Genomic DNA, 12,820 nt, shown 5'->3' with positions numbered 1-12,820 from the left:
TCTCTTCTCTTCAGAGACTGATTGTTATTAATTTGTTAAGGAGTGGTGGCTGCCAATAATTAGCTGCCTCTGAATTTAAATGCCTCTTCATTATCTGTCATCATAGAAAGCTTTCTTTGAGAAAGCAACAGATGACCTGCTACTGATAAGAATCCTTAATAAAGGTCAATTTTTACTAAGATATAGCCACATTTTTTGAAGGATTTCCACTACTAAGCCACTAAAAATTTCCAGATTTTACTTCCACTTGAGTGCATTTGCCAAGAAAGGCACAACTACTTCCAGGCTCATCCTGGAAGCTCATGGATTAAACAGGATTAGTTATTGTCTTCCTCCTCTCAGAAGGGATTTATCTGAGCTTTTCTGAAATAGATAGACTATAAACTCTTTAAAACAAGGCATATTCCAAATAGCATTTTTTCTCTTCGTGAACCAAACACTTCATGCAGAATGAGTGATTATGAGACCTTTTGGTTGCATAGTTACAACTCCAATAACTTCTTTTTTTTAAGACCTCCTCATTATGAGGGGAGAGTGTTTTAAATCTACCCATAAAGTTGTTATTATCATTCTTTTCAATTAGATTATAATGCACAGCAATTAATTATATCAGATCCTTCTCATAGAAGTGTTTACAAGCAAAGAGATTACCTCAACTTTATTTCTTTCAATAAAAGCGTAGAACTCATTATGTCCCTCTTGGTATTTTACTCATCTAGCCTTTCTGTAGTTAGGATTATAATCATATTATTTGCCCTATTGGAATTTCCCTATGGGAAAATAAACATCAGTTCTTGTCAAGCATGATCTTTAAACTATGTTTTGTATGGGAAAAATATTCCCACACATCTCCTAGCCAAGATCGAGGATTTAGCAAGATAATTTCATCTCACCACCTCCACTCATGTACAGCCTTGCTGGGATTCACATGCAGGACCTTTCTGGATATGGTATCATCATACATATATTATTCTATGCTCTATTTGTAGGATATTTGCGTAGGTACACTCAAAGCAGAGGTCCACTATAAACTGACAAAAAACCTCACTGACATCAAAGCAAGCAGCAAGAGCTACATGAGCAGCTGGTGCAGCACTGGGAGACTGGATGTGGACAGAGAAACTGGTGGTTTTCTGGAGATTCTGAAATGATGATCATTTTTGTTGAGTGGAATAGTATTTCAGTGTTCAATTTCTCTTAAACCAAATGCATTCCACAAATATTACCTTCAAAGTGGAAAGTTTTCCTCCAACAGAGACCTTTCCCTTTGAAGAGGAGAACTGGTTACCTGGAACACAAACTTCGATGAATTGTTCTCAAGTATATGTTTCCTAGACTGATATAATCAGCTGTCTTCATATTTTTACTTCTTTTTGTAGAGCTATGTTTGACTATGACAAAAGCAAAGACAGTGGCCTCCCAAGCCAAGGACTCAGTTTTAAGTATGGAGACATCCTTCATGTCATCAATGCCTCGGACGATGAATGGTGGCAGGCGAGGCGGGTCACTCTGGAGGGAGACAGTGAGGAGATGGGAGTTATACCCAGCAAGAGGAGGTGAGTGCTGCTTCCTCTTTCCTGCCTCCTTGGCTGTGTGTTAAAATACTTCATTTTATTACAAAAACATCTTGCGTCAATCTACTGTAAAAACAGGGAAGTAGAGGAAAATCCTGCAGTCATTATTTCACAAGCTGGATGATATAGTTTTCACTGTGGTATTTAAAGAGTTTAGGCTGTTTAACTGTATTGAAAAGACACTGAAATGGTAACTTGATTATAATGGATGACATCTTCACAGAGAAAGGCAGGATGGGAGACAAAGCGAGAGCACCATCTAATAAAGAACTGCAGCACAAAAAGAAAAACCAGAACCTGAGTCTGGGAATTAACTCCAAATTTGAGGTAGAGCACATGTTTTAATGTCAGGGTGATTAGCCATTACATCAAACTGCTGAGGGATGTGATGAATGTCTTGACATTTTCAAGACAAGGCTGTACATCTTTCCCTTCTGAGAGTAATAGAATTAAATGGCTGAGCTTGTGTGATGTAAAGAACAAAGCTAAATTACATAATGATCCTCTTTGACTTCAAAATCTGTTAATTTAATCTCTGCCTGTCTGGAAACTGACAGATAATCAATATTGTAGTATGTTTTTCATGTAATGTAAATGAAGGCACTTTTATCTATTCTCCAAGCTAGATCTAAATCCTTCTTTAGCTGTGATGGATTCATGCAGACTAGAAGGGAGAAAATAGATGTCTGAGACTTACCCTTTGTTTCTATTGTTTATTCTGTTTGGGTGCTTTTGTAAAATTGGCCACAGGTCTCTGATAGTATCAGGACTATGGCACAAATAAGTATTATTTTGTGCCTTTGTTTATAGTTGCTATAGAAAGGTCAAGAACTGAAAGAGTGGGAGGAAAATGAAATCTGTCAAACCACACTGAATTCCTCTCTTGCAGCACTGCTCCCATACTGCATATAAACTTTCTATTCCTAGCTATTTCAGCTTTAGCATTAATATAAAAATGATCATGCCCATTTTAAATAATGGGAAAATGGGACGTCTGGTGGTTTACAGAGCACCTGCTAGCATTTCAAGGGGAGCTGGCCCAGGTGCCAGTAGAGCTCATGTTATCCCTTGTTCTAAATTACATAAAAGTGAATGGAAAGGCCTTCAAAAACCTTATTGATGTGAGCCCTGCAAGGACCTTATTTTCTCTAATCGTCACCATGTTTGAATAGCAACCACTAGAATTTTCAGAAAAAGGCAATTTTTTAGTTGTATAATGGACAGAAATAAAAGGTACATTATAATCTTTAAGATGGGTAAATATGCCCATTAAACAAACATATATAATCTCTAGAAATTGAAAAGGAAATGCTTGACTACTGTTAATTGCTACAGCAACTACTGTTGTGATGACATGATTGGATCACAAATGGGAAAAGGGGAAAGTCTGTTCAATTACTACTTAGAGAGATAGTGCACAAAGTTCACACAGTGTGATGAATACTATGAAATGCTATAAATAACTGTCAAGCATAATAAAATACCTTTGGGGGAAAGAATGACAAAGCAAAGCAACTGTTTCAGATGTGGAGTTGTATCTTCTATAAAATGGAGTGGATGCAAGCAGATTATTGTATTAGCTGCACAGTGCTGCTTTCAAGAAGGACCAAAAACAGAGGCTTTCCAGTCAAGGTCAGACATATGATATGGCTTGGAGAAAAAATGTGACTTAGAAATACTGAGAGGGAAAAAAAAAAAGAAAAAAAAAAGAAAAGAAAAAAAAAAAAAGAAAGAAAGAAACAAAGAAGAGAAAGATTAAAATAGATTGGTTTGAGTCTAAAAATAAAAGGCCGAAATCTGAAAAAATTCAGGTCTAGTTACCATGCTCTCTGCTTGTCATCCTGATTCTTCACTAGTGAATCTCAGCAGCCTGGAAAAATCAATGGCATCTGATTTCCTGTCTGCAGTAATATAGTGATGTGATACACCTGAGCACGGACGTTGCTGTTGTTTCATAAGAGTTTTCTGTTATACAAGGGTATTTTTGCCAATGAACTGAAAAGTGAATATGACTTCCTGTGGATTCTGGCCACTGAGTCCAATAAGCTCTTGCCAGCAATTTATGTGGTCATTTACACCACCCAGGGTGAGGATGAGCAATCAGTGTGCAGTGAGCTGAGCTATATATGATAAAACTCATCAGACTTGCCAGAATATACTAATTCAGAGTTGAATTTCCTCTACATGCGTTGGTTATTGAGTATGAGAGGCTCGATCCAAGAGTAGTCCTTGAATTCATTCATCTGACCGAATGTAGACGTCATGTAAGCAGGTTTCTCCAGGCTGCTGTTATATGTCTTGTAGTTTATATGGGACTATTTCTATAAGCATTACATTATATGTAACTGGACATCTTTGATAAGAAGTGGTAAGACTGCAACAACTACTTACACCTTAGGTCAGGGGGAGGCTGTACTAATCTAGGGATTATTAGTGCCAGAATGGGTCTTTTAGCATTCTGGTTTGCTCCCTCTCTAGTCCAACAACAGCTAATATATAATCCCTGCATTTTTCATAAGTGGAACGGCTCTGAAAGCCACTTACCTCTTCAGTTCCATTTTAGTATGTATATAGATGTGCATACAGATATATATGTATAAATGCACATAAAACCATAACATATACAATATATTATTTAAGGCACTGTGTAGTGGTAATTGCTTTCCAAGCATTTGCTCTTAGCTTTAATTTTAACACTGTTTCAAAGAGAAACCTTCAAACAATGACATTGCAGCATGAGCTGATAAGAGAAATTTTGCATAATAAATTAAGACTCCAGACTCTTTTTCTTCTCTATGATGTATGTAATACAGCAGGAGAAATCATAATTTATAATTGCAGGGGAGCTGCCACTCACTATTCTTGCCAGGATGTTGTGTGTATTACCAGCCTTTGTCTCTTAGTGATTCAATAGGGTTTGAAAGATATTTGCCTTTAGATTTCAGTGCTGCTGTCAATGTGTGGACTTGATGCCTTGTTGACTGTTAAATTATAAAGTCAAACTTTCAGAGGGAGTTTTGGAAAGCAGCATGGCAGCTAAAGGAGTGTTTCTGAAAGAGACAGCATGCAGAAACAACAATAGCCTTGTGTTTCTCTGTTGATCTGTGCAAGGACTAAATCTCAGAGATCGTTCAGGTGGTGATTCCAATGAGGGATCTAAATATCCTTCAGTGCTATAGTATTGCTGCAACCCTTTCTTCATCTGGAGACAACATTTTGTCCATTTATTATGGACATTTGTGTGTATTTGCTGTTCTGCACCATGGAACTGAGGTAGAAACCAAATACATTGCTATGAAAGTGTTATGATTCTGGGTCATACTGATGTTGGCAACAATAGGACTCCAGCAGAAGAAGCTGTAAACCACTTAAGCTGTGTTTTAACACTAAACAACTAGTTGTTGTAATACTGTATTAATAAATGAACTTAACAGGCCAAATTAATCCTGATTCCACATCCACCACAAAGACTTATCCAAGTAATGCCTATGGTGATAGCAGGAAACAGTTCTTGTGCCAAAGAAGATCTCGCAGGTGCTGTGGCATACCTTCAAGTCTCATACCACTGTCTCAGCAGCCTATGGTCCTATTTGAGTACTACATTTAACTAATTACTTGCCAATCATAAAAAATTACAGTTTTATATTAGAATGGCCAGTAGAATCGGATTTACATTGGATTTTTATTACATTTAGATGTATCAATTTAGAATTAGATTTAATTTCTACATGTATATCACAATAATTTTTTTTTCCCTTTTCAGGTTAAGTAAATGTGCTCAAGTTCCCATAGCAGGCAGTAGCGGGCAGAGCAGTCTATTTCTAAGACTTCCTCCCAATGGAAGTTCTTACATCAGAAAGGTCAATCAACAAAAAGCATAGCATAGCCCAGCCTAAATTCTTCCTACTTCTACATTTACTTACTCTGTAGGCACCAAGGATTTGGTCCCATTACACTAAATCATTCACATAATCCTTCTGTTGTCTACAGAACAAAACCATTTGTACATCACTCCAAGCTTTCTATTTTCAGGTAGCTGAAAAAAGTTATGTAACTCGTATCTCTGTTATATACCAAATAAATGTGCACGACAGCACCATGCAGTTGTGTTATCAAATGGACAGCATTCTTGCAATAAACACATGTAACCACACTTTCCTTTGAGAAAAAAAATGGGAGGAAAAAACATTAAAAAACAATGTTTTGCAAGCATTTTTAAGGACAAGGAACAAGAGCTTTCCTCAGCACAGAAGTCCCCGTGGGCAAAAAGCCAGTTCAGATTTGTTATTCTGCTCAGCTTGGCAGAAGGGCATGTTTATCCACTCAAGTGAATTTTATTTTTAATGGTCTCCTACAAACTGTCCACCTTTCTAAATATCCCTTAAGACTTTAATCCTTAGATGATAAAACTTTTTTACATGGCATGATCTTGTAAGCTTTGTCTAAAATAAGTTCCTGACTACACTTACTAACCTAATGGATATATATATACATACACACCAATTTTACTCCATATATATATATATATGGAGTATATATATATATATGGAGTATATATATATATATGGAGTATATATATATATATGGAGTAAAATTGGTATGTATGTGTACTTATAATTCTCTTGCTGTCTTCTAACAACGATGGGAAAAAAGGAAAACAGCCCCTAGCTTTTAAACAGAATAAGGTTGTTCAACAGTTTTATGAGAAGTAGGTTTACCATTTTCATAAAATATTGACCAAGTGCTCAGCTGCAAGTGGCTTTCCTAAGTGAAGGAGGAGATCTACAAGAGCATGCTTTCTCCTAGTGAAAAATACATGTTCTGTTGCAAAAAAAAAAATACCACTTCAGGAATACTCAAATATAATCTAGAGAATTAGAGCTTATTTGTACACTGAAACTGAAAGCAAAGCTAAACAGTACAAAGAAAAGAAGCAATGGAAAACTGTGCACTGATTCAGCATATTTGGACTACAAATAGTGACCTGCATTGTCTGCTATGTTTCACACGATGGAATAGAACAAATGTATGTTTGTTGCAGACACAACAAACTTTAAGTGAATATCCTGGAATCAAGACATGAAGAAGCACATTAGCAAAGATGTAAAATATAGCAAGTTCTTTCAAGAATCCATTTTTAGTTGCATTCTTCTATGTGATAACTCTCTACAGTTCTCATGCTGGATTTGAAAATTGTTTTAGTTCTGCAGAATGCATCAGTGCCAAATCCATGCAAATTAGGTTACTATAACCATCTTTATTCCAGACACCAGTTTCTTATTTGCATCCCTGCTCTACATCAGTGATTAATCAGTTGTGAAAGATTAAAGCATGTCTCACTTGATATTTTACATCTCAACTGAGAAGACTGATCGGTGCTTTTACAAAGGCACCGACAAAATTCCTAGCGATCCATTAACCACCAACAGTGGGGTTTCACGGTTCATGTCTGGATGAGCTGTATGCAACTTCTTGTTTTCAGTGCACAACAAAGAGCTGAAAGTCTCATTTTGAAGAATCCCAATAACCCATTTTCAAGAAACAGAATAATGGTGAGATATTACTATGCCTTTAGATGTTTCATTATAATAATATGTTCTCATTCTTCAGAAGAAAAATGAAACCAAAAGAGCTAAAGTTTTGAATTTGCTAGTGAGGAAACACTGAAGTCTTCTCCACTCCTTTGGCCATACTTGGAAAAGGGAGAATGAATCTTGATCATTTTTGAAAAAAAAATGCTGCGAAATATTTACTACCAAGACAGATGGCAAAGCTGGGAACCCAGGTGGAAATGAGTTCATCCCTATGAGGCAGTTACTCTGTCCATCACACAATGGCCCAGGCAGATAAAGCAGAAATATACATCCTTCTCTGAGTGCAGATGCCCCAAAAGTGAGGGTAGATACAACAGACAGTGATGCTATTCTTTACAATTTTTACTCCTCAAGAATTTACCTCCTCTTGAGAGCAAACTCTCCCTGCAGATGCGCAAGTAGTGATGAGATAACCTGAGACAGCTGGTAAGTTTTTCTCCCCTGCTAAGGTCCAGGGGGAAACTTGTTATGAATGAGCATCACTGTAGAAAGTGACTACAAAAAATGTACTCGTGCTGTCCCAAATCTCAGTTCACCTTAGACCATTTTTCTCTACACTGTAGTGTTCTTCAGGGAACTACACTTGGAGAGCAGGTGGAAAGTGGGACATGAAATCCACATTATTTGTGCTTGATGAGGTTGTCTCCCCTTGGGGCTCAGAGGTTTTCAGTTCCAAAGTCACATTTGGAGAAGGTTGAGAGGTGATCCCATGAATGTTTATAATTATCTAAAGTGTGGGAGTCAAATGGATGGGGATAGGCTCTTTTCAGTGATGTTCAGCAACAGGACAAGGGGTAATGGGCACAAGCAGAAACATAGGAAGTCATTGTGAGAGTGACAGAACACAGGAACAGGCTTCCCAGAGAGGCTGTGGAGTCTCCTCCTGTGAAGGAGGACACCTAAATGCTCTCATGCTCAACCTACTGCAGGGAACCTGTTTTAGCATGGGGTTGGGCTTGATGATCTCCAAAGGTCACTTCCAACACCTATGATTTTATGATTCTATGGTGCTACACTTCTATTATTTGAATGCTGGATGTCTTTGAACACTCTTGAAAGCTCATTCAGCCTCAGTGACCCTCAGAATTTTTGCAAATGAGGCTTGAGCCGTGAAGTAGTTTTGGAAATTGTACCTGTGTTTTCCTCTAACTCTTAGGCATAACTGTACTGAGCAGATTTATAATTAGAAAGGGGCATGAGATTAATGTGTATATTAGGCAATCCTTGGTTGCAGTTGAGTCTTTGCATAATTTGGCAGATGGGAACTGTTCCCCTTCAGTTAATCTTTTGCACAATCGGTTTATAATCCTATTTCATGCAGCAATAATAAATAATAAATGGATACAATTCTAAATGAAACATTTCTTCCTTTAAAAGTGGTTTCCTCTGACGATTGTTCAAAGTGTTGCCTAAGGGGTGGTGATTTTTCTAGCAGCCAGAGGAATGGAGGAGTATGAAGAACATACACTCTTTTTCTTATTATAGGCATTCACAATGTTAGCTGCTGTGAAAAACTCTTTGCGCCTAACACCACTTTGTCTTGGTAATAAGGAAGGTCGTGATTATTTTTTTTGTTAAAATGTAGCAATTGCAAAACTGAAGATACATGCTAAAAGTGCTCAAAGTAGTGTTTCTTTTAAATATTTTCTAAGAAGTATTTCTAAGAGCTTTATCAAATGAATACAAATACAAAAAGATACATTAAAAAAAAACTGATATTTAATTTTTTTTCATGATCCCCAAATTTTTTCAGTCACTTTTTGGCTCTCTGAAAAAAAAAAAAAAAAAAGACCCAGTAGCTGTAAGGAGAAATTAAAGAAACAAATTCAGTTCAATGCAATCAACACTGCGGTCTCTCAACAAAGACAAAATCTTTAGAGAACAAAATTTTATCAGAATTCTTCAGAGCACACAATGAAACAAAGCTTTTCAGACATGTGGATGAGACAATTTCTTTAGAAAGCAGAGAAGTGTACTCCTGATACCAGAGCAACCTCCTGTCATACTTCATGTCCTTTACCCAATAAATGAACTTATTCCTATAGTGAGGCCCTGGCACAGGCTGCCCAGAGAGGCTGTGGAGTCCCATCTGTGGATATGTTAGCCAGGCTGGATGCGGTCCTGGGCAGCCTGAGCTGCTGGGGGTCAACCCAGCTCATGGAAGGCGGTTGGAACTGGATGAGCTTTATGGCCCCTTCCAAACCAACAAGTCATTCTAAGTTCCTATGACTCTGTGATTCTATGAAGGCAGTAAAGCACCTGAGCAAAAGTGCTTTAGGAGAATCCTGGGCACAACCATCTATTTTATCTGAGCCTTTTTCCAACAATTAACCCATTTCAATGACACTTTGGGCAGCAGCAATATTGTGTTTACTCTGAGATGCATAAAATTTCAGCTTGGAAGTTTTAGGTTCAACTAAATAATAGCTGAAATGACTTGTAGAAAATGTTGGAAAAATCATAATGAAGGACAAATCTCTGTGCTTTCTTTCTACAACAAAAGTGTGGATTATGAAATGCTTGTAGTATTCAGTAGGCATTATAAGCATGTATGAATGCTGTTGATACATTTGCCTGGAGGATTAATGGCACTTAATGATGTTTTTAATGGACTACTCAAAGCAATGTAGAATTTTTCTGTCATTCCTCATCTTGTCTTCTCTGCATGTAGAGTTCAGCCATTCACACCATCACTGCTAATTCAGTTATGAAGGATTCCATAAATAAGGTCCACTCATCAAGGTTAATTTTCAACTTTCTTTATGCAGTGAAAGAGAAATAAAGTTAAAAGCAGATGTCTTAGGAAGTTAGAAAGGATTGGGATGAGTTTAAATGTTAACACAGATTAATAAATTGAATACTGTGTTCATTTGAGGTAGTTATTTTCTCAGAAGGCATCCATCCTATTTAGGCAATTATACAGCTTCGAGTCTTCATTTCTTACTGTTATCTTAATGTTATCAGGGGACTTCATCTGCTAGTTTGAGTTTAAAGCTGTTCATGTGGTTTTAATAACACAGATTTAATTTAAAAGCTGCATTTGAGCTGTTTCCATGTGAATATTACACACATACAGAGAAATGCATTTATTCTAAATTTGAACTGTAGCTATAGTAACCACCATTCACTGTGTTTCAGTAGGAAATATATAAGCACACTCAGACAGAAGGAAACGTTGTGCTAATTATTTTTCTATCAAAAGAATAGAGTTTGTATTTAAAAACATATATATACCAAAAACTAAGTAATCTTACTATCCAGACTTAAAAACTAAGAGGTTTAAGAGAATGTATTTGAATACTGTTTGTGGAACACTGTGAAAATTACAAAAAGAGATACATTTGGTCCAATTTGGAGGGTGTAATAAACCTCATTTTTCTCTTCAGATGATATTTATTGTCTAATAAAAATATTACATTGAGCTGTTACAAGCTAGCTTTACAGGACTGGACTTAGATTTCCTAGAGAAATTCATAATCACAGAATCACAGAATCACAGAATCACAGAATGACCCGGGTTGGAAGGGACCTCAAGGATCATGTAGTTCCAACCCCCCTGCCTGGCAGGGCCACCAAAACATACACCTTTACTAGATCAGGTTGCCCAGGGCCCCGTCCAACCTGGCCTTGAACACCTCCAAGGACGGGGCATCCACAACCTCACTGGGCAGCCTGTTCCAGGACCTAACCACTCTTCTAGTAAAGAACTTATAATCCTAGACAAATAGTGTTACTGTTTCAATTATAGGTGAGTTGGCCAATAGATCCTGTAGATAATTTTGCAAAGGTAGTATTATCTTTATAGTAATTACTGCACTAGTCAAGGTAACAATAAGAATAGCTTTTCCTTTCAGTAGATTTCCTTTGCAGTAGATTTCTCTCTCTGCTCATGGCTTTCATGGAGTTTGATTGCATTTAGGAGAGAGCTCACCCTTTCTCAGATCATTTTTAGAGTTACTTGTGCTTTTATTCAAGCAGATTGTGTTAAAAGATTAAATATACACCCTATGTAAATCTTGTAGTTGGGATGAACTTTCAAAATCTGCTGTATCATTCTCCTACAGGTAAAACTTTAAGTGCACATATCTCCCTGTGCTGATAGATTTTAATGTTTACAAACATTTTTTAAAATCATGCCCATTCACCAAATAATGGAAACTCATGATATTGATCCATTATATTTAGGGACATAAAAGGAATACTGATCTCCTTTATAAGCCTACCTTGTGTGTCTTTTTTCCACTACAATGGTGTCTGGAACTTGTGTTTTTCCAGTCAAGATTCAAAGATGTGGATGCCAGATACACCTCTTTTGTGCTATTTTAATGGCTAAATTTCTTAGCCATTAAAAAGTAAACATTGTGTTTTTCTTAATCTGAATTTGCCAGGCTCTAACTCATTGCCAGTGAATATTTTCTCTCTTAAGATAATTCTCTCCTAAAGAGAACTCATCATTTTCTCACAGCGAAGGTTCTGCAAATACAAAGTAGCAACTTCTTTCCCAAAATGTATTTATTGAAGCAGTGGCTACTGGGATCAAATAATTGTTGAGGCTTTTCTTTGGAGCATTTCAGCTTCCTTTAAAAACAGAATTACCAGAATGGAGCAGGCTGAGGGAAGTTGTGTGATACCACAGTGCAGTTTGGGCTCTTTAGTCCCATGAGGTATGCACTTATGGGCTGTCTGCTCTCATTTCTCAGCTCAGGCCATGAGAGAGCTCTCAAAACAAATGTCGTCCTTGCTGTCTATTTCTGCAGTTTGGTTCATCTGTGCAACTCTCTCAATTCTTGACAATAGATTCATTTGCATTAAATTGATGTTGAAGATACACTCATCCAATGTATCCATCTATTGATGAGTGGTCAGTTCCTGGTACCAAACTGGAAATAGACCAAAGAAACTGAAAGACATCAGTTGTGTTCTTTTCTTACACGGCTACACTATTTGGTTCTGAGTACCTGCACATATTTGTCTTCAGAATCCACCCACTTGGCTGAAATAAATCAGAAATATATATATATATATTTCCATGCTGCTTCCATGGAGATAATAGTTTAAAAAAAAGACCACCCACCTCTTTCACAGCATTTTAGGGTGGCTGAAAATAGTTATTCTGCCCTGGAGCATTTGTATCTCTCCTCAGATAGCTCATTTGGGAAAAAAACTGTAGTTTTAAATAAGCAATACCTGAAGCAAGCTTTTCTGCACTTGAATATGGTAAGAAATAGCATACCTCCACCCTTCAGAAGACAAATTTAGAATTCATTTCAAAAATCAGCAACAGAAAGGTTCCAGGCACAGCACGCTCAAAATTACTTCAGTGAACCAGCATTCACTCTGCAGAGCGAGCTAAGGGCAAGACCTTTAAAAAACCTGTGACATTGGTAAAGACAGGTTTGAAGAACTTTGTGTTTAAACAGTGAAAAGTTTTAAATACATAAAAGGGGCTTTGCAAAGCTGTGGTCAAACTATCTTCCTGGGTGTGGTGGATTCTGTTTTTTGCTGGTGTTTTTTTGAGAATCAAGACAAAGTTTGCTCTGAAACATAAGGAGGGGAGCATCCTCTTCCAGTCTGCTCTGGTCAGACCAGCTGCAGTGTTTATCTGACCATCTCAGCCAGCTAATCAATTCATTAATATCACTAAAAATTAAT

At 37.1% G+C, this 12,820-nt stretch overlaps 1 protein-coding gene across 47 annotated transcripts in view; it reads left to right on the top strand.

The window, feature by feature from the left end:
* The window catches only part of DLG2 (discs large MAGUK scaffold protein 2), a 959,079-nt gene that overhangs the window by 906,147 nt on the left and 40,112 nt on the right, over positions 1 to 12,820 (top strand). For all 47 annotated transcript variants that reach the window (XR_014942266.1, XM_085536516.1, XM_085536515.1 and 44 more), the window contains one exon: positions 1,380 to 1,556. Coding sequence is in view for 46 of the 47 variants with exons in the window: in XM_085536516.1 (XP_085392642.1) it covers positions 1,380 to 1,556 (177 nt within the window). In the remaining variant the exon portion in view is untranslated. The remainder of the gene's footprint in view (positions 1 to 1,379; positions 1,557 to 12,820) is intronic.

The sequence above is a fragment of the Coturnix japonica genome, chromosome 1, assembly GCF_054131305.1.
Source record: "Coturnix japonica strain WE chromosome 1, WE-NBRP24, whole genome shotgun sequence".
NCBI classification, from domain to species: Eukaryota; Metazoa; Chordata; class Aves; order Galliformes; family Phasianidae; genus Coturnix; species Coturnix japonica.
Note: the sequence above shows the minus strand (reverse complement) of the source record. Positions and strands in the feature narration are given on the sequence as shown.